A 24600-nucleotide genomic window follows, 5' to 3' on the forward strand; every position below is an offset into this window, starting at 1 on the left:
TCGATTCCATCATCTCCATTCATACTCAATCCTGTAAAATACCACATCCCCCCAATTACTCTCCGACTCGCGCCTTCATCCTTTTTCTTTTCCTGTACTCTATACCCATATTTCCATAATCAAGATGTTGGCTTCGCGTTTGTCGAGGGCTGTAAGTAACCCCGCTACACTGCGATATAATCCAATATCGCCCTTCATCCCGCAATGTACTGACTTTTTTTCTAGCTTCCCCGAGCTTCCCCTCTTGCCGCTCGATCGGCTGCCTTCACCCGATCTCCTCTGGCCTCCAGGTTCGCTCGTTATGAGTCCACTGAGTCCGATGGCAAGGTCCAGGGTGCCGTGATCGGTATCGATCTTGGCACCACCAACTCTGCCGTCGCCATCATGGAGGGCAAGGTTCCTCGCATCATTGAGAACGCTGAAGGTGCCCGAACTACCCCTTCAGTCGTTGCTTTCGCCGAGGATGGTGAGCGACTCGTCGGTGTCGCTGCTAAGCGTCAGGCCGTCGTTAACCCAGAGAACACCCTCTTCGCTACCAAGCGATTAATAGGACGAAAGTTCAAGGATGCTGAGGTTCAGCGCGATATCAAGGAGGTTCCTTACAAGATTGTTCAGCACACCAACGGCGACGCCTGGGTCGCTGCCCGTGGCCAGAACTACTCTCCCTCTCAGATCGGTGGTTTCGTCCTCAACAAGATGAAGGAGACCGCCGAGGCGTACCTCTCTAAGCCTATCAAGAACGCCGTCGTCACCGTCCCCGCCTACTTCAACGACTCTCAGCGACAGAGCACCAAGGACGCTGGTCAAATTGCCGGCCTCAACGTCCTCCGTGTCGTCAACGAGCCTACTGCCGCCGCTCTTGCCTACGGTCTCGAGAAGGAGGCTGACAGCATTGTCGCTGTCTACGATCTTGGTGGTGGTACCTTCGATATCTCCATCCTTGAGATCCAGAACGGTGTTTTCGAGGTCAAGTCCACCAACGGTGATACCCATCTCGGTGGTGAAGATTTCGATATCCACCTTGTTCGACACCTTGTCCAGGACTTCAAGAAGACTTCCGGCATTGACCTGTCTGGCGACCGCATGGCTATCCAGCGTATCCGTGAGGCTGCTGAGAAGGCCAAGATCGAGCTTTCTTCTTCTCTCTCCACCGATATCAACCTTCCCTTCATCACTGCCGACTCTTCTGGCCCCAAGCACATTAACATGAAGCTCAGCCGAGCTCAGCTTGAGAAGATGGTCGACCCTCTTATCAGCCGCACCATCGAGCCTGTCCGCAAGGCTCTTAAGGATGCTGGCCTCTCCGCTAAGGAGATCCAGGAGGTTATCCTCGTTGGTGGTATGACCCGTATGCCCAAGGTCGCTGAGTCCGTTAAGGGCATTTTCGGCCGAGACCCCGCCAAGTCCGTCAACCCCGATGAGGCTGTCGCCATTGGTGCCGCTATCCAGGGTGCTGTTCTCTCTGGTGAGGTCAAGGACCTTCTCCTCCTCGATGTTACTCCTCTGTCCCTCGGTATTGAGACCCTCGGTGGTGTCTTCACCCGTTTGATCAACCGTAACACTACTATCCCCACCAAGAAGTCCCAGGTCTTCTCTACTGCCGCCGACTTCCAGACCGCCGTCGAGATCAAGGTCTACCAGGGTGAGCGTGAGCTCGTCAAGGACAACAAGATGCTCGGAAACTTCCAGCTTGTTGGTATCCCCCCTGCTCACCGTGGTGTTCCTCAAGTCGAGGTTACCTTCGACATTGACGCTGATTCCATCGTCCACGTCCACGCCAAGGACAAGTCCACCAACAAGGACCAGTCCATCACCATTGCCTCCGGTTCCGGTCTCTCTGAGAGCGAGATCGAGCAGATGGTTGAGGACTCTGAGAAGTACGCTGAGGCTGATAAGGAGCGCAAGGGTGCCATCGAGGCTGCCAACCGCGCCGACAGCGTCTTGAACGACACTGAGCGTGCTCTCAACGAGTATGCCGACAAGCTCGACAAGACCGAGGCTGACTCCATCAAGGAGAAGCTCACCACTCTCCGCGAGTTCGTCGCCAAGAACCTCTCTGGTGAGGGTACCGCTACCGCTGCCGAGATCAAGGAGAAGACCGATGAGCTCCAGGTTGCCAGCTTGAACCTCTTCGACAAGATGCACAAGGCCCGCAACGACAACAGCGGCGAGCAGTCCTCTTCCGAGCAATCTCAGGAGGGTGAGAAGAAGGATGAGACCAAGCCTTAAATGACTTGATCTGTGTTATAAAAAAATATGTTCCAATATCCCAGGAGCAGGTATCTGTGCGGCTCAGATACCTTGACCTCCCCATGTATTTCACTGTATTCATATCCCGCCCAGCCGCTTTTACACTTTTTACCGATATCTTGTTTCAGGGTTGGCAGACCAGGCGTTGGAGCTATAAAACCTCTATTGAGAGATGATATCTTTGGTTGTTTTTTCGAGATGATGTCACGCAATGGGGGATCATGTTGAATATATGTATCACGACTAGCCTTTCTTAGGTAGACTAATCACACATCCCCCCTCAAATAATGCTTACCATGTGTCTGTTGTTTTATAGTGATATGTCATTTGATTTGTGTTGCAAACAATGCGGGCCTCTCGGTATTTCGCGCTCGTTGGTGGTATATCAGTTGCATTGCATGTCCGAAAACAGTAAGAAAATATTAAGGTGTTGATAGTGTGTCATGACATCCACCCCCACGCAGTATTAAGTCTATTGACACCGTGCCAGTGAATTGTTTTGGCCTTCTTCTGCCCTTCCTTCTCTTCCGCACCTTCTAGCCGACTTCCTCCGTTCAACTCCATCATTGATCGCGCGGGCTTTAACTTGGAGGCGTGTGGACCAGGTAACTGAAAAGTATCATATAGCGAACCTCGCTCATCTGGTTTTCGAAGCGGGACTCGCTCTGTTCGATCAGCAGCATCTGAAAACAGAAACTGCCGAGACTCAATCTCGCGTTCGGATATAGGTCGAGTCTTTTGTTCTTTCGCCTTTTTGCTTCTCCTGCTACTGCCACCTGATGAAGATGCTGCTGGAGAAGGTGGTGGGTATGTGGTGTTGAGAAACCATCCGCGGCGCTGGGACAGACGTCGTTCAAGAAGTTGACGCAGGATAGAGATGAAGAGAGACACAATGATGAGGATAAATATGAATGCGATTACAGTTGCTGGATAAGGATGCATTGTGATTGATGGCTCGAGTTGCCCGTCGTCTGGTGATGGGCTCAACACTGGACCCTGATCCATTTTGTGCAAATGAAGGTATCGAGGTAAACAGAAACACAACAAAACAACAAAGGTAGAAATACAACAAAGGAAGAAATGAATGTCAGCTCAGAATCAAAGAGAAAGCGAGGCTAAGAAAAGTCAGTGAGCTTGGACCGCTTGGTGAAGAGGCTTGACAAGCATCTTATCATCAAAGTCAAAGTTGAGTTGCAACCTGAGGGCTGTGGGATCTAGATGTTACCACTACAAGGATATCGTTTGGAGACAGTAAACAAACAACGTTGTATCAGTCACGAAGCAAGCTACACCGAGAACCAAGGCCTTGTCTCTTACAGGAATGGAGTAGAATTAAACTAGGCGACGAGCATGGATCAAGGGTTATTATAAGACATTGTCCGAAGAATTGAAAGTGGATATCTGCAGAACGTGCTAAGAACATCGTGATCTCGATTCGCCGAGTGTATTTGACTATGATCTTCCAAATCCAAACCAACCCCTCTTGGCTTGCTGAGGAGCTGACGATTCCTCTGTCTTGGGCGCCTCAGGCTTAGCAGCCGTTGGGGCTTGCTTTGGAGAAGCCTTGCCAGCGTAGTCGATGTAATTCCATGCCACGTCGAGGAAGATGGGCTTCACGGGGATGGTGGAGATCTTGGGAGGGAACTCGACGATGTGATCCAGGTTGACACCTCCGGAGGGGTACTGGTTCTGAGTTTCAATAAGAGGCCGCTTGACGGCGTCTGATGTGCTCAGCCCATGGTTTTTACGAAGATTTTCAACGTGCACAATAGCACGGTGACGCTGGAGCTCGCCGTTAAGGAGGTTCTGTAGATACTCAACGTCTTCGGCAGAGACAGATAGGTTCAGGGGTGTCTTGTTTGATGATCCATCAGAGGCGGGTACGTTGGACTGAGACTCTTCAACAAGACCGTCGGCATGGCTGATAAGAGCGAGCGCAGCGGCGGGGTTACCAGCGGTTGCATGCGAACGAGCAATAGCTAGCGCCCTGACAAAGTGTTAGACAAATGGTAAGGTGAGAACCGGGTTAAAGGCTTGTGACTTACTTGAGAGCCTCGAAATACTTGACGTAAGCGGCGATCTGCCCGGCTAGTCCCTGATCATTGGCCACACCAGGCAGCTCTGTGATGGATTTGATGTTCTGCAGTATTCCATCGTATAGCGCGACCTTTTCCTTGAGCTTGGTCAGTTTCTTTCCTGTTGGGATGTCCTTCTCCCTGACATCTTCCTGAGCTGCCTTCCCCTTCCCCTTCTTTGGTGAGCCGTACTGATCAAGTGCGCCGTCGTGCTCTCCTGTCAGAACTCTGCTACGACCGATTCTCCAGCTAATAGTTTCGAAATTGACAGCGGTACGCGTGATTTGCAAACTCTGCATTCGGGCGTCACCCTGTTCCACACCCTCAGCTCGCATCTCGTCGATTGCTTGCTTAGTAGCATCAACGGCATCTTGGCTAAGCATAAGAATTTCATCATAAGCGCCAGCTAGCTCATACGGTCCTCGTCCTTTAGGTTCCGCGAGATTGGCAGCTAGTCGTTCCTTGGCTGCCAGTACAGCACCCCAAGCCATCGCAATTTGCGCATCCTCGATGTTGACTTCTCGAGATCTCCATGTCAAAGTCTTGGGTGCGCCCTCAGCGCTAGCAATTCCGTCTTTTGCCTTTGCTTCGTCCGATTTAAGAATGGTGGGATCGATCTCGTTGATCTGGTCGACAAGGAAGGCGTCAGATTGAGGGAAGGTCTTTCGGGCGATAATAGGAATCGGAACAGTTCGGGGCGTCTTGAGTTGGTAGGCGGCATATCGAATAGAGGGATCGATAGTTTCGGTAAGCAGGTCCTTGTACAGATCACCAGTTGTGGCAGAGGCAAGCGCACTGTAAATGACACGTGCCGCCGCATAATTTTGCAAGCTCGCTTCCCAACTCTTCTTCTCGAAGCCAGAGCTACCGCGGATAAGTCGAGCATAAGCTGTGGCCTCGAGGAGATCGGTTTGAGAGGCGCCAGATACGTCGGTTTGGGAGAGGGCTTCGACAAGTGCGTCAGCAGCGGAAGTGGCCTTGACGAGACGTGAGGTGATATGCGATCGAGTTCGGCCCGTAATGCCCCTGGTGTCGGTGGCGCGACTGGCCTTCATGGCCATGGTCTGGGCCCAAGATCGTTCGGATGCGAGGAGAAGTAAATGGACATATCTAAACCATTGTTAGGCCAGTTTGTGGTTGAATAGGTGGTCAGAATGTTCCTACTCATGGTTCTGGGCGATTTGCTCTGCGGTGACCTTGTCATGGTCGCGAAACTTGCCGCGATTCTTAGTCGCAATACCAAGCTTCCTTCTGCAAGATTGCACACGCTTAGTGCAGTGCTTGTGGTAGGTCGAGTAATCCCCGTAGAGGAGAGACTGGTCGCGGCCTTGGACGACGAATTTGGTGATGTCCATGGCTGCGCTGTGATTCGGGGGACCAACTGTGCAGTGTAGATATGCAGTTAGCAAATATGGACGAGCAGACCGGAGCTCCGAGTTGAGCTCAGCTGATGCAATGACCGAAGAAGTGAGGTCGATAAAAGGACTGGATGAGGCTTGACGTGGAGGTTTAGCGGGGGATCCAATTCAGCAACCAGGAAGGTGGGCGAAATGGCGGGGCACTTTGCACATCCACAAAAATTCGAGGTTGCAGTGTCTGGCAGTGTAAATTGTTAGTGGCGGCAGAGTTGGATATTGTTGAACTTGCTGATCATTAATGAAGAAGCAGTAAATGGTTCAAGGGTTAGAACAAATCGATATTGAACATCTATTTAAGAGTTTGCTGATATTGCTCAGCACAATAGTGTTTATTCAATTGACAAGTAAGGATATCCATCCCTTCCGTGATATCATAAAGTGTCGGTCTGCCTATGGACTGATTGATAGACGATGAATGGGGTAATCCATCACGTACATTTAATCCAACCTGCACAACATAGTCAACAATGGCTTGTTAAATTGATTTCACATGCTTGCGTGATTTCAGCTCGGGTCTATAAACTTAGAAATAGCCACTTCTGGAACAGGGCCAGTAGTATTCAACAACTGATAGAGTAGCTAGGTCTTTAGTATTCAGTTTATGATGGATATAAATCAGGAATTGTCATGAAGTTCCTTGATTATTTCCCACATCATCCGCGTAGTCCATAGACAGACCCAATTATCAGATACGTTAGTAGCTATTATTACTGGACCTTGAACCAATCTTGTTGATATGTAGTCAGAATTAAAAGAGAGAAAAAGCCTCGAATGCGTCCCGTCGTTGATCATGTGCCCGTAGAGCCCACGCTGGGCGCCTGAAGCTAAACCGAGATAGGCACAAGGTGCCCACCTTTTTGGCGAACTTGTGGCTGCGTGACCACTGCATCTCCAAATCTTGAAGCGTGAAAGTCACGCTTTGTCACGCGCCAGGGGACGTGCTTCACCAAATCGAAATCTACAATACAAGCACATAGCGGCAAGGCACCTAATTCTAGGTAGACATTATAGCTAACTTCAGCAGTTCGGGCAGTTCAATTCAATACCACAAACTTGTTCAACCCAAAACCTCTACTTTCTTTTTTACTCTCCCTCCTTCTTCCTCTCTCGACTTCTTTGCTTCTCCATCTCAAATTCATTCCCCCAGTTCATCTCATCCCGCCAAACTAGGGTGCCCTGTTCCTCCCCTTGCCCCTCGTCCTCGTCCTCGATAAAGAATATAGGCGGCTTATCATCGCATCACCTCGCCTCTCATCGCATTGCTTCGCCTTTGCATCTTCAGCATCAAACTACAATCCACCTGAGCCGGAGCCCGAGCGCTCTCTCTTTTCATCCCATAACTTATAGACACTCACCTAAAGTACCGAGGCAGTCACCTAGTGGTGCAACACTTCTTATGAGATCAGAATCTCTTCTCATACAACTGACACATCCAACGCCCTTCTCAAACTGCATCCTGCAAGTAGCCGCCTGCCACCCGCGGCCACTATAAAGAGATGGCTACAAATGGTAAGTTCTCTAATCAGCCATTGATCCTTTTTTTTTGGTCATCAGCCACTCCTGTCAACCTCAACTTATTCATGTTCAATCTCTAATCTTGTCCAGGCCAGCCATCTCGCTCCGCAAACGGTGTTCCACCATGGAACCCGGCTGTCTTGCTGCAACCAAACCACAGAGCTGCTTCGAGCCCAAACCTTGCAAACGCCGCTCATGGCCAGTTCTCACCTTCTCCCTTGCAGCAGGCTCAAACGTACCAGCAACGACCTCAAATGAGCATGAACAGCAACAACAGCTCCATGGTCTTTCAGTTCTCCAGTCCTAATGACACTCCGTCTGCTGGTCCCTCTAGCCGGTCCTCCACTCCAGGCAGTTATGCAAATGGGTTCAACGGCACGGGTAACTTTATTGAGCGCATGAATAATGTTCAGCATCGCTCTGTGGTTCCGCAGCCAAAGCGACGGAGAACCGAAGATAGCGATGGGGTGCACCAGTTTATGACTCCCCAAGGCCACGGGGGAGGTGGAATTCTGGGCCAGTACGTCACAGATAAACACAAGGAAGCTAACAGTGCAACTGCTTCTCCCTTCATGATGACAGTTGACCTTACCAGTGGTAGGCCCCTACCTTCTAACCCTGCCATGAGGACTTTGCTAACATGTCCAGGAAATGACGACGATGATGTTATCGTACAGGATCCCCGAGAAGAAGAAGTATGCTATGGAATGATCAAGGCTCGTTTGGGCTGCTCTCGAGTTCCCTCGCCCAAGCCGGGCGCCCAAAGTATCTGGGGTCCAAACTACCAACCCGCAATCAAAGTTGTGCTTAAGCGACAGATTAATGATACTTCGCTTAAGATACAAGCATACGACCATACACGACAGATCATCGGTCTAGTCGAACCTCAAAGTGCCAGAGCTGTCGCCCCTCTTCTCGATTCAAACATCCACCTGAGAACAGATGTGCGAATTCCGCCCCAGCCCAAGAGGCCTGGCGAGGAGCCTGGCCAGCCGACCTCACGATCCTACGACCTCGATATTGTCATGTATGGACCGGTCAAGTACGCGAGGAATGTAGGTACACATCTGGGCAAATTTGGCCAGAAGTTGACAGCCCCTTACCTTGTCCAAAAGGGTATTCGAGTTCAGAATCCTCACGTTCTCGAATATCGTCCTCCGCCCCCAAGGTCCTACCCACCTAACCCTGCTCACGAAGGCCAAACTGCTTCCTACGGAAGTACCATTACCAACCGAACCGTGGAGGAGATTCGTTCAGAAGTTATGGGCGTGTTCGATTCCCTTACACGAAACGATGATTTGCCCGAGATGGAACCCAGTTCCAACATCTTGACCCCTTTGCTTAAGCACCAGAAACAAGGTCTGTTCTTTATGATGACCAGAGAGAAGCCTCGCGAGGCCCAAGCCGGCGAAAAGACTATGGTTTCCTTCTGGCAGGATAAATGGGGACAAGCTGGACAAAGGTTGTACTTCAACGTCATCACTGGACAAAGCCAAGCTAGACCACCGGCGGAAACTCGGGGAGGAATCTTGGCTGATATGATGGGTCTTGGCAAAACACTGAGCATCTTGTCGTTGATTATGACTTCCGCCGACGCAGCTTGTGCATGGGAGCAACATGCACCCGTCCAGCCAGAAGCACCGGAACAGAAACCGACAAAGCACGAAGTTCTGTCGCAGCAGCCTACCCTTCCACTAACGCCCTTGATACAAAATGCAAAGACCACTTTGCTCGTCTGCCCCCTCAGCACAGTAACAAATTGGGAGGAGCAGATTAAGCAGCATGTTCAGCCCGGCGCTCTAACCTATCACATCTATCATGGCCCCAACAGAATCAAGGATCCGGCAAGACTCGCGACTTTCGATCTTGTAATCACTACATATGGCTCGGTATCCAACGAGCTCAGTTCTCGTCGAAAGGGAAAGGAAGGCCAACATCCCCTAGAACAGATCGGATGGTTCAGAATTGTACTGGACGAGGCCCATATGATTCGCGAGAGCAGCACTCTCCAGTTCAAAGCCATTTGTAGACTGCAAGCGGACAGACGGTGGGCCGTTACCGGTACGCCAGTTCAGAACCGACTGGATGATCTTGCGGCTCTCCTTGCCTTCCTTCGGCTCCATCCTTTCCATGATCGAGCCAAGTTCCTTCGATACATTGTAGAGCCTTTCAAGGCATGCGACCCCGAGATCGTGCCCAAGCTACGAATCCTCGTGGATACAATCACGCTGCGCCGCTTGAAAGACAAAATCAATCTGCCTCCTCGCGAGGACCTGGTGGTCAGGCTCGATTTCAGCCCAGATGAACGCAGTATCTACGAATTGTTCGCCAAGAATGCGCAGGATCGAGTCAAGGTGCTCGCAGGAACTCATAATGGAGGCCAGGCACTTGGCGGCAACACCTACATACACATTCTCAAGGCGATCTTACGACTTCGCCTGTTGTGTGCACACGGCAAAGATTTGCTTAATGATGCTGACTTGGATACATTACAAGGAATGTCTGCGGAGATGGCAATCGACATCGACGACGATGACGATGATGACAGCAAGCCAACACTTTCCGATCAAAAGGCACACGAGATGTTCACCCTAATGCAGGAGACCAACAACGACGCCTGCATAGAATGCAGCAGGAAGCTCGGTTCGAACGAGAGCTCCAATATCGAAGCAGAAGGACAGGACGACATCCTTGGTTTCATGACACCTTGTTTCCATATTATCTGCCGAACTTGCATCAAGACGTTTAAGGAACGGGTGAAGTCGGTGACTGCACCTGGCAGCAACAGCGGAAACTGCCCAGTGTGCAATGCATACGTGAAACATGCTTTCGTGCAGCTTCACCGAAGGGAGGTGGATGCGGAGCATGATGGTCCAGCCAAGCCAAAGTCTCGAAATGCCGTCAAGAATTTTGACAAATATGAAGGTCCTCACACCAAGACTCGTGCCTTGCTTGAGGATCTCTTGAAGTCTAAAGCGGCGAGCGAGGCAAACCCCGACGAACCCCCATATAAGTCAGTTGTTTTCTCTGGCTGGACATCTCACCTGGATCTCATTGAGCTTGCCCTCAACGCCAACGGTATTATGTTCACTAGACTGGATGGAAGTATGAGCCGCACGCAAAGAACCATAGCTATGGATAGATTCCGAGAGGACAACACTGTTCATGTGATTCTTGTATCCATCATGGCTGGTGGACTGGGTCTGAACTTGACTGCTGGAAACAGCGTATACGTAATGGAGCCGCAGTACAACCCGGCGGCTGAGGCTCAGGCTATCGACCGTGTCCACCGATTGGGACAGAAACGACCTGTTCGCACCGTTCGGTACATCATGAGAGACAGTTTCGAAGAGAAAATGCTGGAGCTTCAGGAAAAGAAGAGGAAGCTTGCCAGCCTGAGCATGGACGGTCAGAACAGGACCCTAGACAAGGCGGAGGCGGCCAGGCAAAAGTTGATGGATTTGCGAAGTCTTTTCAAATGAATGACGAATGGATCCAGTTCATGGAGCTGTAATGACTGCATGGAACAGGAGTTTTCGGTGCGATTTTTTTCTTACTTCTATTTTTCTTTCTTGGGGACTTCTCTCAACTCACTGGCAGTGAGTCGATTTAGGCTCGAGTGGCATCATCCTGGGGCGCGAGTGCGCGGACTTTTACGGGTTACTTTATTCGTTCTGGGGTAAGGCTATACTTCTTGACTCTCACGAGGTGGTTTTATTTCTTTCAGTTTGCATTATGGGATTCATGGGCTTGGGCTTGAGCGTTGAGTGGCATGCGATACTACAAAATACAATCTTGGGATCTGCTCCGCGGCGTAACTGGGACTGCAGTGGAATGGCGAATGGAACCTCACGATATAGACAATCAACGACTTAAGAACGTACTTCTCGTATCGCTAAGGTTTTCAGATGATTAGCTGTCATGGTTGAATAATCCGATGGTATCTTGTTTTACAATGAACCCGACCAGCCTACTAACCCCTATAACGCCTCTCTCACATATCAACCCTTTTTATCCGGCAAGTTCCTATACTCTAAGTTGACTCTTCTTCCTGCCGCAGACCAGCATACTCTGTTCCTTGGTTCGCGGTACTCAAACGCGCACAAAGACTCAGCAGCACCACTGTCTCCGTCGCAGCATAGTGATTAAGCGCGTCAAGCAAGATTTGTAGATGACGACTAAAGTTGCTCTCCCACTTCCGAATAATCTCAAAAAGATTATCAATGCGAGCATCTGCTTCACTGCTTCCGGAAGAGTCCCCTTGGGCTGATGTGGAGCCGCGTTGCACTGCTTTGGTCATTTGGAAGCGCTTCCACTGGTCTGCCGTCATTGTTGAGGGTTTGTTAGTGCCTGAAAGGTCTGGGTCTGACTTTTCAAGCTCGCGGGTAAGCCAGTTTGTGTAGGCAGCGAAGATTGTGCATGTCTGCATAAGTTTGGAGTGGATCTAAAGGCGTGTTAGTTATGCTTGAAAAGAGTTTGCGTATCGGGATAAGAGTTACCCTTAGTAGTTTACTGTTGGTGAGCATGCATTCCTTGAGACATGTATCCAAGAAGTCGACATGGTCCTGCATAAGCTCATCGACAGTCCGCGTCGAAACCCCCAAGCTTGTATCAAGGCTCTCATCCTTTGTCTTTAAGCGAGACATGAACTTGTTCCAGTTCGGCTCAATGACCTCAGCTGTGCAAAAGTAGAGTAATTGTTGGACAAAAACCAACATACGAGCACGAAGCGTCCAAACGCGTCGTTTCCAAATCTCGAGTTTTCTCGAGCCGCCCTTGTGTGCCCAGCTAACACCTCGAGTCTGTGTTTGCCAAGTAGTCGATAGTTGCGACTCTAGATAGCGTAAGGAAAGGAGGTAACGGAAGAGAGCTTGGTATCGCCAGACGGTCTTTCGACTGATGACGAGCGACACAGGAAACGGGACAGAGTAGTCTAGCTGCAGAGATGTAAAACCGACAGCATTCTTGTCGTTGTCAACGGGTTGATTGGCAAGAGGTTGTAATGCCTCACCCTGCTCAATACCAGTGATGTTAACAACACGTTGCAAAGCTTTTGTGAGGATAGTCTCATTCATCTCGACCTTGACATCCTCTTTGAACGGATCAAGGGACACAAGACTTCCAGGCTGACGCAAAACAAGGTCCAGTAGAGATTGCAGTTTTCCGGTATTAACGGACTTGACGGGTTTACGCAATTCTGAAGCGCCCAGTTCGAGGAAGTAGGAGAAGTAGTCGGATGGGTCAAGGAAGAAGTAATGCTTCAAAGAGCGTAGGCGCGCGGGTAGTGAGTGAGCTGTGAGGAGTAGTTGCATGAGGGATTCGTTGGCATGGGCATAAGCGTTATTGACGTTCTCGAGGAATCTGTTGTCGTCGAAGGAAGCTGGGACGTCTTTCGCAACCTTGCTAACATCAACTCCACCGCACTCGCGGACAACGTTCAAGTACTTTCCAGCTAGCAGGACCTTGTCCTTGACACCCTCGAGTTGCGGCGGAACGTCGTGGTCTCGTATTGTGTATCTCCTCTCCCAGTATTCATCAGTATAATCTTGCTCCAGCCTTTCGCGACGAATGCTCTTCTGCTCCTTGATAAGGAACTCTGAGTGAGGGTCGTGAATGGAACCGTGATGCAGCCATCCGTTAAGCATATTCATATAGGGCTTGCTGGCATCCCTTAGTAGGGTCGTTAACAACGCTCGAGCTGATGGATCGCCCGACAAGGACTCCAGACGCCTTGTTATCAAACCGAGAACCACACCTCCTTTGCATATCTTTTTGCCAGTCATGTTTCCTGGCACTAATTCGCCTCCGTCTCGAAGTGTTTCGAGGATGTTCTCGAAATCATCACCACCACTATCCTCAGATTCATCGGTTTCATCATCAAGCAGGGCATTCTTTTTGAGTAGTTCATGAGCGAGCGAGTAAAGCTGTAGCATCATTTGGCTGGTAGACATGGTATGGATGTTGAGCACATGTACAGTGAATGTGTCGCTTGTGAGGAATTGTGTCTCCAGCTGTGCTATCATGACAAGGTAATCTTGCAGAAACTTGCGTATTGATGCGCAAAGAGCGTGGTTCACGGACCCGAATTCCTCTCGACTCTGGACGTCGACGAAAGCTTCAAGGGCAACATAATATGTTGCCATCCTGAGCATTGATTGAGTCAGGTCCTGCAGACTCGGGTCAAGACCAGGTAACGTTCTGAAGCTGGGTCCTGATAATCTGTCTCGTTCTTCGTTTGGGTTATATCCCTTGGCGAATCTGATATACTGTCCTTCATATCCCATGAAGACAAAGAGGAGGTCCTCTACTATAGCTGCTTCTTGGAGCTCCAGGCTTAGCTCGCCTAGGGGTTTTGGCTGGGGCGCTTGTGGTATGGTCGAAGCAAGTGGAGGTATGGATATTCGAGAGGCCAGGGGTGCTGTTGTATGTGGTAGGAGGGTTGCTTCGGGGTTCCATGGTACTACAAGCAGAGTCAGTCCTGAGGTCTTGAGGCCGATGGCTTGGAGGGGAGAAACAAACCCTGCGGGGTCTCAGCTCCAGCTCTGGACTGCCTAGCATCTGGGATATCATTCTTGGGTGCTTTGGACGTATTTCTACTCTCTGATGCAGCATTGCGTCGATGTGCTCGTTCTGGGCTCGTGGTTCGTGGGACCAAACGCTCAAGCTGAGCTTCAAAGGTGCGCTCTGTCACCCTCCGTGACTCGAAGCGACGTTCCTCGTCATGGCGACTCGTAGCCCTTGGATTTACTGACGCTGAACGCTTATGAGCACTTGAAAAGTTGGGCTGGGGCGAAGGACCCTTGCGAGGATCGGAGCGATCGCTCTTGAGGTTGGCCGCTGAACCGCGGGGCCTTTCGTCGCGGTAGTCGTTGGCGCTTGTTCGGCCCGATGGTCGTGGTGCGCCGGAAGACATTGTTCAGCAGGACTACATCTGTGAAAGAAAGAAGCCCTCGAGAATTGAAGTCTTGGGCGACGGGCGAGGGTTATGGGTGGTTGCAGTCGCGGATATAGTGAGTGGCAGGCAGTGTAGTCTCGTTCTAGGTAGCTTAAAGTTGTTGATTTGGGGAAGCTGTAAGTGTTTGTGCCCAATCGAAACGCGCGACGACGTGACGTGGGGTTCAGTTGTTTGCTTGCAGATAGGTAGCTGCGAGGGTCAATCATGTATAGCATTTAATAGCTACATAGCTACTTGGTAACTATGCGCTATAGTATTTATTATTACACTAATATCAACTGTATATTGATTGATAGATTAATCAAGTTCAGGCATCCCATACCAATTCAATACTACCTCGAGTGCAGACTAAAAGCTGAACGATATCTCGAGTTCCATGTTCAATATACTGAAGTGTGGCGGTGAAACTGTGGCTAAACAATACAGCAACTGCCCACTAACAAATTGGAAGGCTCCAGCTTCTGTTGTAGAGCGCGGCTGGCTACGTAGGCGGACTGCTTGCCTGCAACTCCACCGGAGCTCGCATCCTCAGTCCCATCATTGATTGACTCTCACTCCTCCATTCAGCCTTCCGCCCATCACGACTCTTTTCCCGCGGCGACTCGGACTGCATCTCTCGAATCAAACTCGCAATTTCATCCAGGCAAGCTCTATACACGAACTTGTCCTCTTCATCCACCAGGAATCCTCCGCCCTTCTCTAGTCTAGCTACCATCACCACACACAAACCGCCAAGATGTTTATGGCAAGATCCGAATACGGCATGTTCACCCTGCCTTTCCTATAGGCACATATAGGTCCTTGTTCTGCCTGATCGTTGGCTAACCCTGCGTCAGACCGAGGCATCAACACCTTCTCCCCCGAAGGCCGTCTCTTCCAGGTCGAATACTCTCTCGAGGCCATCAAGCTCGGCTCCACGGCCATCGGCGTAGCCACCTCCGAAGGTGTCATCCTCGGTGTTGAGAAGCGCGTTACCTCTACCCTCCTCGAGACATCCTCCGTCGAGAAGATTGTCGAGATCGACCGCCATATTGGCTGCGCCATGTCAGGCCTCCAGGCCGATGCCCGCTCCATGGTTGAGCATGCCCGAGTCGAAAGCCAGTCCCACGCCTTCAACTACAACGAGCCCCTCCGTGTTGAGAGCTGCACCCAGGCTATCTGCGATCTCGCCCTGCGCTTCGGTGAGGGTGCTGACGGAGAGGAGACTATCATGAGTCGTCCTTTCGGCGTTGCTCTCCTCATTGCTGGCTTCGACGAGGATGGCCCTCAGCTGTTCCACGCTGAGCCCAGTGGTACTTTCTACCGCTACGACGCCAAGGCCATTGGCTCTGGCTCAGAAGGTGCCCAGGCTGAGCTCCAGAACGAATACCACAAGGTAAGATTATACAGTAATCCTTTGTACCGACAGCATGGTTGACAGTTCCGTAGTCCTTGACTCTCATAGACGCAGAGACTCTTGTTCTCAAGACATTGAAGCAGGTGATGGAGGAGAAGTTAGATGCCAAGAACGTGCAGTTGGCTAGCGTGACCAAGGAGAAGGGCTTCAGAATATACACAGACGAGGAGATGGCCGCAGTCGTGGAGCGGCTGCCAGCCAACTAAGGAGATGTTACCCATGAATCAAGAGAAATTACGAATAGACACAAAGACACCCAAGTTGGGGGGCATTGACGGCGTACAATATCAGGCTCGCCAAAACATGCTTGTAGGAAGTTATTGATAAAATTCCGCACCTCATACAGAGGTCAATATTATTTATCATTAATGTACGGGTACTTACCACGAGCAGCACTTCCGCCGAATCTTCATGACTTCTCCGTATCCAATGCGAATTCATGAACAATGTTTTCATCCCTTTTCCTTAGTTTCCTTCCCCGTTTCAACGTGGCCGTGTGCAATAAATGGCATACGTATCCAAAAGACGAGCCACGAAAAATATGATAAGCTATATAGAAAGGGTTCAAGAAATCATCGCAGCCACTACTATATATAACACACTCATTTGCACCATACACCGTTCAATCATCATCCTTGAGATCGAGAGCCTCAAAATCTCTTTCGACACTCAGTAGACCCAGTGCAAACTGAGCTCGCTCGGCCTTGGGCACATGAATCTGGCGTCGGATTTCACCAGTCTCAACTTCTTGAATGAAGCGGTCGATTTGGCGCGGGGCCTGCCATCTTGCGACAGGCACTGGTTCGGTCTCTGGGGCGCGAATGTAAGGAGGTCCACGGCCAAGCTGCGCTGCCTTCATCCAAGAAGACTCACATCCCGTAGCGATGCGTTCTGCTGATTGCCATCCAGTCAACCGAGTGATGTCGCGCAAGTGGCGTATCACCCAATGGCGCTGTTTCTCATCTCGATACTGATGCAGAGTTAGCCGGGTTTCTCGGACATTTCACGAGTAAGGATTAACATACCTCTATCGCTGCCACAAAGAGGCAGAAGCAGCTCTCAATAAATGCAGCACTGACAAGGGTGGTAATTTCTGTCGCCTGCGAAACGTCTTCGGACAAACCAGCTGCTATTCGTCCCAGCTTGTTGGAATAGGGGCCCGTCTGAGGTGCTGCCATGCCAGCCGCCTGCATTGCCGCAGGAGGCATAGAGGGGTGGCAGCGCACAAGGTTGATCATGCCCATGTAAAAGTTCATCCAGATTCCTGCTACAGAGAACGTTCGATATTGCATGGTCATACCAAATGGCGAGTCTCGCTTGTCTGAGAATTCAGGCTTCAGTGGTTGGAACTCTGGTCCCAGTTTACTTTCATAGGCTTCGAATCCTCGCTTGATAGACTCCCATTCATCCAAAGCGACACGATAACTTTCATCCAAGTCTGTATCTTCTGAAGAGTCGCTTTGGGGCGATGACTCTTTTGGTGGTGTGAAACCTCTTGGGACCTGAAAGTTCCCATCGGTGGGAACTATGCCATTGAACGGCGGTGGTGAACTTCCTGGGGCTCCTGGGGGCGGGCCTCTGGCTTGACTCGCTCGTTTCTTTCGCGCAATGTCTTTGGAGGAGAAATCTGCGAGTCTACCAAGTAGTAGCATCAAGTGGTCATATGATCCATATCTTGGATTGCCAAGTCAGTCGTGCTCCTTACAAACCAGGTTTATCACTTACATCGCTTCAAGTTTCGATATCGGTGCTCGAGGTGGACACTGAGACCAAGACTCGTAGTTCATGCTGTAACAGTCAGGTATAACTTCACATTCAAAGGTGGTGCGAAGACTTACAATAGCCTAGTGCCAGCCAGCATGCTTTGGTACACGTCCATCTTGCAGTACCACCAGAATAGATCTCGTACGTTCTCGTAATGCTCGATGTCTCTGTCGGTTACTGAATCCGATAGATCAATACCTTGATTTTCCCCGAGCCCATAGTCCTCTGCTGTGATGTTCTGGCCTGAAATTGCTTGTAATAGATCGTAGTCGTGATCATTGAGTTCACTCTGAGATGGTATGCTTAGACCGGGGAAGAAGCTGTCCATTTGGTTTTGGTTTTGTGCATCCTTTTCTGCCTGTTTAAAACGCTTGACTGGGAGGAACTTCTTCGACATATTTCTGAGAGGTATTTCGCTGAACAAGATCCGCGCTCCTAGCAGATGATTGCACCACTTTGTATGGTCTGATGACCAAACCTCAAAGTATGACAATAATAGCGTCGCAGCTATTGTCGCAGGCTGTGTTCGTCTTAAGGGTGTGTTGACATTCCTGGCTATCCTTCGGATCGCCAGGTGGTAGTGTTTCATCGCGGCTGTGGCCGGTATGTTTTGTAACTTGGCTATCTGCAAAGCACCCAAGGCAAGCATGGAGTGAAGTAGTGCGGGATGGTTCAGGGATATGACGGGGAAGGTGTCTTACAAATGGTTAGCCTTGTATACGCAGTTCTTCCTATGGGATAACTCACAACTCCACAGATTGTTAGCGCCTTTAGGGGTAGGGTCGAATGAGTTCTCGCCGGTGTGATCAAAAGGATGCCTCTCATATAGTGACATACTTGGGCCCGTGACTTGGATGAAGTGCATGAAAATCTGCAACATTGCAGGGTCCTTGAGTTCCGTTATTCTGGCTGTGGCTGTGTAATCAGACAGAATGTTACACTGAGCGAACGTCGAAAAGGTCCTAACTCTCGTGCCGTTCGTGTCCCATGTTCCATTGAATTGCTTCATCACAGGTCCGAGAACCTGTCGAGGATCCTGTGTGTCATCATCCGATTCGCCCATTGAGGCATCATCCTCTGGTATATCGATGTCTTCGTAATCGATACTTGGATCGGATTCGGTTCTGCCCATGTCCACGCTTCCCTTCTTAGCAGCCAACGGGTCCGCCTGGCCATCAATTGCATATGGTGGGCCATATTGCCCAGGGAGCATACCGTACTGGTCTCGAGGGTCCTGTTGTGCCCTGTTGTAAGCCATTGGGGGGTCGGGGGCCATCATTCCGTTGGCTTGGCCATATGGATGGGCAGCCGCCGAAGAGTTGAAGTCGTATGGGTTTGGGGATGTCTGTGCAGCCCCTTGCCCGTGGGCGTAGTGCCCATAAGGTGCTGGTTGGTGTCCGTTATAGTCAAATGAAGGCGGTTTGGGAGCAATTGTAGGCAAGAGACCCTGCGAGGGTGGTTTTGGCTGTAAATTACCAACAAGATGCGCAGACCCGTGGGGATAGTAAGCAGGACCGTAAGGGCCTCCCTGTATTGCGCCCATTGGGTGTTTGAAGATGACTCGCTGGTTATAACCCTCGCATTGTCTCTTGGATTTGATGCAGTTGTTGCATATCGGTCTTCCTTCGTCACATTTTATCCTGCGCTTGCGGCAAGCTTTATAAAAGCTCGCATTAGTGTCACTGTTCTCATATAACTCTTACAAGATATTCAGGCAACTTACTCAAGCACCCAGTCTTTGTTCTTTTGCGAATGTTATTCCTTTTTCGATCCGCGTCATCCCTCCCGTCATCTTGCTGATTCGAATTCGCAGGAGCCTTCTGGTTGGCAGGTGCAGACGCAGACGTGGCCTGGTCCCTATCCATGATGTACGATTTCCAGGTGATTCAAGTCCATGCAATTCTTTCTGATTGGTTGACAACTTCACATGACGATGCTGAATATGTCAAGTATGTGTTTCAAGCTTCAATCCCAAGATTCCTAACAAGCCATGTAATCGAGAGATGGACGCTAGTTGTATAAGTAGTAGTTGAGAAGATGAGCAGATAACGGACTTGGACTGGAAATGGCCTAGTCTGTAGAATGAAGGTTAGAGCCGAGCGAAGATGGGGAGGAAACAATAAGTGGAACTAGATCCGGCATTTAAGAGCCAGACAGGAACAATGTGTAAAACCCCAACTTGAGAGAGATGGGTAGAGCAAAGGAAACGTAAGGGTGCGTACAGTCCTGTAGGTTTGAAGGGGAGAAGTGATGTAGTCCGGCCAAAGCAAAGATTGTATATCGCTGAAGATCCAGAGAAGTGCAGCGCACGTCGAGCAAAGGCAGAGCAAAGGCAGAGCAAAGGCAGAGCAAAGGCAGAGACAGAGACAGAGACCGCTGTATGGATTAAGTTAAGTTATGGGGAAACTTCTGGAGGCAAGTAATGGAGCAACTGAAACATGCTTGTGTGACTTGAAAGTCGGCGGTTTGCCCAATTCCACTGGGCCGTCGGAGCGAGAACTGGTAGTCTGGAGTCTAGAGTCTGGCCGGCGACAGGGCATGGACCTCAGTCAAGGGTAAGATGACGAACTTGTGCTCAGTCAAGGTTCTGTCCTTTGTCTTGCCCTGAAGTGAGGTCCGGTCCTGTAGATGGTGTCTGAGATGGCCTGCTTGGTGTCTCTGATATGAATAGCTCCCTCCTTTGTAAATAGAAGTGTATCTCAAGCAATTGATCTTATTTGATTCAGGAGAGAAAGAAGGCCCCAGCTAATCGACTATACTGGCGACGTTTGAATGTCAAGTTCTAATAGTGAGACAGTGGATGCATTTAATGAGGAACGAGAAAGGGCCGAAGAAGGGCAGGATGCGTGCCGGAGATGCAGGCGTGATTATGATTATGAAGGAAATATCCAAAGCTCCTTATCTAATGAAGGCTAGGCACATGAGAAGAGGATCGGAAGTTGAGATAGAATAAGGTAACCAAGTCGGATGTGGAGTGGGCAGTGGATGATGGGATGCTTGTGGTGGTTTCCCCCGTTGTTCTGTGGGGGGGGGGGGTTCCTTCCGGTGATGGTTGAGTGCTTGATCGCGCCTCCCCTAAACTGGCATGGTAGATTGAAGGAAGCCTTGGGTTAGGTGCTCTGCACGTTGCACAGTGTTGAAGCAGGCAATACCTAGGCACCTAACGTTACCTGGCCTAGACCTAGGCATAGTACGCTGAGTGCCGGATAGGAACAAGTCAAACGAACCCCTGTCGGCATGGAAGCCAAGACATCACCTACTGGAATAAGCCCCAATTCACCAAGAGCTTAGGATATCTTTAGGTCGTTGTGGTTAAAGAACCGAACCCGAATGGTTACTCTAGCGTGCCGAGGGCTCCGGTGGAAGTGCCAGCAACTTCCTAGAGGTCATCTACTGCGTCCTACTTGTAAACTTACAAGCGTCCCAGGGCACTCACATCCTCTAATTTACACTCAGAATAAAACCAAGACAGAGACACTGTGGGTGGCACAAATAAGCATTAGAGACACCAAGTAATATTGCCTGAAAACTGAGTTGACTCGAAGCGAAACTATCATCTCTCTGTTTTCTTTTTTCCCTTAGTCTAATATGTGGGATGACGATCAATGGCCGCGGTGCCGAGGCACAGCAATAATACATATCTAACACGAAGGCCCATGCTCTATCTCACTAGCATAAAACCACACTCCAACAAGAAGAATAGCGGCTATCATGCCCGTGCTAGCACGTACCAACGATAACTGTTCATGTTCATCCCTGTTGCAAGCGATCATCAATTACTCAGAGGATCAGCATCAATAGCTCCTTATATAGATATGTAGTTTGCTTCTTAGCCTCAATGCATAACAGGGGTTCATATTGGCTGCACCAGAGTATGTACATACGTCAAGACTCTCATAAGAATGATGAGAACAGGAACAAACATCATTGATATCCTCCTGGCTGTGCAGTGCTATCCGTTACAGTAGCATTGGAAGGGGACATGATTCAGAGCGCGCTTACAAAAACTGCCGCTTATTGATAATCGATATACCCTGCAGACGCTACTATGGCAATCGCCAAGACACTACCGTTGATATGGTACAGGAGGGTATTGCAGTCAATAAACGTTGACCCTAGCCCATAGCCTAGCAAGCATATCCAATGGCTTTGGATTTAGTTAGAGTGCGGAAAGGCTCCCATGTCTTGTCTAATAAAGCCTGGCAAGTTGCAAAGCTAGCTTTTATCCGTAGTTTGACTGCCAATCCCGTCTCTAGACGGAGAATGATGCAAGCAGATCTGTCATAAATAGACTAAATGTCTCTGTTTAATCAGAAAGAAGCATCTGACATTGTAGCAGGGTACTACGAATACGATAATATACAAACTCCGTCATAACTACTAAGGTATGCTCAACACAGTTGTAACTTTACTGTAAATTAGCTGCCAAGAATTAACAATACCCATTAAGCACAAACCAACATCAACTACAGAGTACTATTACATGCCATCACGTAACTGTATTGTCAAGGAAATCACAGTCTAGCTTCTTCTGTCGTTTTTCAGTCTTGTCAGAAACTTGTCAATTCCGATCCCTATTCAAACTACTTACTTAGGTAGGATCAAGATCCATTCGTATCCCTAACAGTGAAAGGTCTGGGAACCAGCAACCCATTCCTACACAGTGCAATACAATATTGTTTCTGCATTTCTTATTTTGGCAATCCCAGCCCTACATAAGGCTCGCCATGACGATCTCTGCTACTCCTGCATCACACCCATCTCAAAGTCCTAGACCGCCCCTTGATCTCTCTCGTAGGTGTGGCTCAAGCATGTAAGGTTAAGCTGCAATTTCATCAACTCCTTGAAACCTTACTTTTTAGTAGTGAACTGCTAACTACTAATTTCACTTCATTTCGTCTGCACCAGACTAGCTTCTGTCGGACTCTTTTCGGGCGGTTCCTTTCCTCCCGTCCGCCGAACCCTCCGAATGAACGGCTGCCAAACTCCGGTCCTCCCTTTTATCAAACCTTAACTTATCAATCCTAGAGAGCAAACTCATCTGTATGTTTGTTACACGAAGCCAAGTCAACAGTCTAGCCTAAACCTCCTCTTCTGTCCGCACATGGGTCGTTTTCAAACCCGCCCCAGTCTCCGTTGGGCCGTCAGATGAGTTACTAACTACAAACCGTTGGTCGATGGACGCTTTTACGTATTGCACTATCGCATACTTCGCGGTAACCTCTCTGCCATTATGTGTTCCTTCTGTACGCTTGTAACCAACGCTCCTTTCATTTCATCCTCATGATCCCAGAACAATTCTTGACGCGAGCATCAGCTAAGCTAGATGGGGAACGTCGGTGTGACACAAACAAAGCACGGCGTTGCACACCCTTCGTTTCCCGTCCTGTCTAGAGTCTCTGGATGCATATCATTGTCTCTGTCCAAGAAAAGGTGCGACCATTCATCGCATCACGAGCACAGCACAGTACAGTAGAAACATACTGCCATTGCGTAGCCTCAAGGTCCTCTGCATCATCTCTCGGGCTTGGCCTCAACCCAGCGTTGATCACTGCTGGAAGGCCGATCCCTGCCGGCTTTTATGTCGTGAACCCCCCATGCAGTGGCTTTTGTTCTTCTGATGTTGGACCGTGAATATACTCCTCGTTCTGAATCGACTAAAGTTGTCTGGCGACAGAAACATGTCTGAGACTATCTCAAAGAAAAGTCGGCGTTGAGAATCATATTCTCTGCTGCAGTCAGTTGCACAGGCGCTTCTGGACAAATGTCGTAGCGATCGAGTTCTTTGGAGGCCTACGGCTACGTATACCTGTACCCCATACTCTACGTGCTTGTTTCACGAGTGTAAGCTTTGTATGCGCACCTGGTTTGGATGAGGGGGGATCGGTAGAAAAAGAGATGTCCCTGAAAAGGGTGTAGGTACTATCGCTTCCAAAGAGTTGCGACTCGGGCTGCTAGTTCGCCAGGTGATGTTAGTTCAGGAGATTGACAGACAAACGATGTGCTTCTCTTAAGCATGAGTCCATATTGCCTAGGACACGAACTAATTGCCTGCCGAGCCGTACTGCCACAGCATGGCAAGCTTTTCCATCCATGGACATCCTGTATCGGTCTGGTTCCTGCCGTGCTTTGCGAAATCTCCAAAGTGGACGACGCCACTCTGATCAGTGCAGACCAAGACCCATGTGCCTCGTGTTCAGGTGAAATGCAGTACCCAGGTCCAGGCACCCAACAGATCATCTGTTTTCATGAAAGAGCGCTTGATCGCGACAACTCAAGCCAGCTCAAGTCATCGGGACCGTGCATTGATGAGAGGCGGTTTCGAAATGGGACTGAGTCACTCTCAGTGTTGCTGAATACTCAAGAGCTGGCTGACTGTGGTAAACCGCTACATTTCGGTGTCCGTATGTGTGTCTTGGGGCTCTCTTATAAGTAACTGGTTGTATTATGATACTATTCGCCAGTCACCCTCTGCACATAACCGCTATCGTGAATCACACAACATGCAAGTGATGATATGAATGAGGCGAGTAATAATCGACACAAGATCAATGAAGAATGAATCAAATGGTTATTGGGCGGGTCCTTTCTGCGCTCTTAAGCTTTTGGTAGTATACTTGATGGTGAAATTCACTTGTACTTGTCATCTCTAAATACGGCAATGGTTGGTCAACAAGATGTCCAAGTCCTATAAGCAGTTTCGGCAATAGTCAGAACACAGAAACTTTAGATGCCTCAACTCGAGTGAGAAAAATAAATCAAGAAAAGGGGAAAAAGTCTCCTTGCCTTTGCACAAACTCGCATCCCACTGATTTGAACGGACCATAGCATTCGGGGACGCAGACATGTGATTCCGTCGGGGGGACAACATAACAAGCCTTGGTCTTTTTTGGAGGCTGTGACACCTTTTTTTAAAGATCCCAACTCTTTGAGTCATCGCCTGTACTTCTCCGAGATGATGTTTTGAACGGGATCTTCAAGATAATCGTGGTATGATCAAGAGACGGCTTGAGCTTGAACTTTTCATGTTTAGGCATAGAAGCGTTCTTCCACCCGTTAATCGAGTGATTTGGGTCGATCTGTGACTTCTTTGGGCGGACTTGGATGTATCTTTTGAAAGATCATATAGGAGTTCCAAGGTTCATTAAGAAACATCAGAAATCAGGAGTTCAGGTCTGTGTTTGTGAAGATTTCGTCGCAACAGATATATCAATCATACTGCTGTAG

General features: G+C 49.5%; 8 protein-coding genes across 8 annotated transcripts; 4 read left to right on the top strand and 4 right to left on the bottom strand.

Moving 5' to 3' along the window:
- Positions 1 to 124: 124 nt before the first annotated feature.
- On the top strand, positions 125 to 2538 carry FGSG_06154 (heat shock protein SSC1; the record flags this gene model as incomplete). Its single annotated transcript, XM_011326485.1, has 2 exons — positions 125 to 151; positions 226 to 2538. The coding sequence occupies 2 exons, from the start codon at positions 125 to 127 to the stop codon at positions 2227 to 2229; spliced, it is 2031 nt and encodes a 676-aa protein (XP_011324787.1). The 3' UTR covers positions 2230 to 2538.
- Positions 2359 to 3255, bottom strand: FGSG_06155 (uncharacterized protein; the record flags this gene model as incomplete). Its single annotated transcript, XM_011326486.1, has 3 exons — positions 2359 to 2401; positions 2546 to 2552; positions 2784 to 3255. 3 exons carry the CDS (start codon positions 3253 to 3255, stop codon positions 2359 to 2361), a joined length of 522 nt encoding a protein of 173 aa, XP_011324788.1.
- Positions 3256 to 3702: 447 nt separating this feature from the next.
- Positions 3703 to 5680, bottom strand: FGSG_06156 (uncharacterized protein; the record flags this gene model as incomplete). The annotated part of the gene is made up of 3 exons (XM_011326487.1): positions 3703 to 4237; positions 4296 to 5435; positions 5490 to 5680. The coding sequence occupies 3 exons, from the start codon at positions 5678 to 5680 to the stop codon at positions 3703 to 3705; spliced, it is 1866 nt and encodes a 621-aa protein (XP_011324789.1).
- Positions 5681 to 7239: 1559 nt separating this feature from the next.
- On the top strand, positions 7240 to 10740 carry FGSG_06157 (uncharacterized protein; the record flags this gene model as incomplete). The annotated part of the gene is made up of 3 exons (XM_011326488.1): positions 7240 to 7252; positions 7349 to 7855; positions 7907 to 10740. 3 exons carry the CDS (start codon positions 7240 to 7242, stop codon positions 10738 to 10740), a joined length of 3354 nt encoding a protein of 1117 aa, XP_011324790.1.
- A 551-nt stretch (positions 10741 to 11291) lies between these two features.
- FGSG_06158 (uncharacterized protein) lies at positions 11292 to 14171 on the bottom strand (the record flags this gene model as incomplete). The annotated part of the gene is made up of 4 exons (XM_011326489.1): positions 11292 to 11702; positions 11758 to 11936; positions 11979 to 13718; positions 13778 to 14171. The coding sequence occupies 4 exons, from the start codon at positions 14169 to 14171 to the stop codon at positions 11292 to 11294; spliced, it is 2724 nt and encodes a 907-aa protein (XP_011324791.1).
- A 560-nt stretch (positions 14172 to 14731) lies between these two features.
- FGSG_06159 (proteasome component PUP2) lies at positions 14732 to 16050 on the top strand. Its single transcript, XM_011326490.1, has 3 exons — positions 14732 to 14974; positions 15050 to 15588; positions 15642 to 16050. Exons 1-3 carry the CDS (start codon positions 14950 to 14952, stop codon positions 15813 to 15815), a joined length of 738 nt encoding a protein of 245 aa, XP_011324792.1. The 5' UTR covers positions 14732 to 14949; the 3' UTR covers positions 15816 to 16050.
- A 181-nt stretch (positions 16051 to 16231) lies between these two features.
- Positions 16232 to 19238, bottom strand: FGSG_06160 (uncharacterized protein; the record flags this gene model as incomplete). Its single annotated transcript, XM_011326491.1, has 6 exons — positions 16232 to 16579; positions 16635 to 17244; positions 17335 to 17397; positions 17448 to 17967; positions 18121 to 19029; positions 19097 to 19238. 6 exons carry the CDS (start codon positions 19236 to 19238, stop codon positions 16232 to 16234), a joined length of 2592 nt encoding a protein of 863 aa, XP_011324793.1.
- A 4151-nt stretch (positions 19239 to 23389) lies between these two features.
- On the top strand, positions 23390 to 23809 carry FGSG_12877 (uncharacterized protein; the record flags this gene model as incomplete). The annotated part of the gene is made up of 1 exon (XM_011326492.1): positions 23390 to 23809. The coding sequence occupies one exon, from the start codon at positions 23390 to 23392 to the stop codon at positions 23807 to 23809; it is 420 nt and encodes a 139-aa protein (XP_011324794.1).
- Between the last annotated feature and the right edge of the window lie 791 nt (positions 23810 to 24600).

This window comes from Fusarium graminearum, chromosome 3 (genome assembly GCF_000240135.3).
Source record: "Fusarium graminearum PH-1 chromosome 3, whole genome shotgun sequence".
Classification (NCBI taxonomy): Eukaryota; Fungi; Ascomycota; class Sordariomycetes; order Hypocreales; family Nectriaceae; genus Fusarium; species Fusarium graminearum.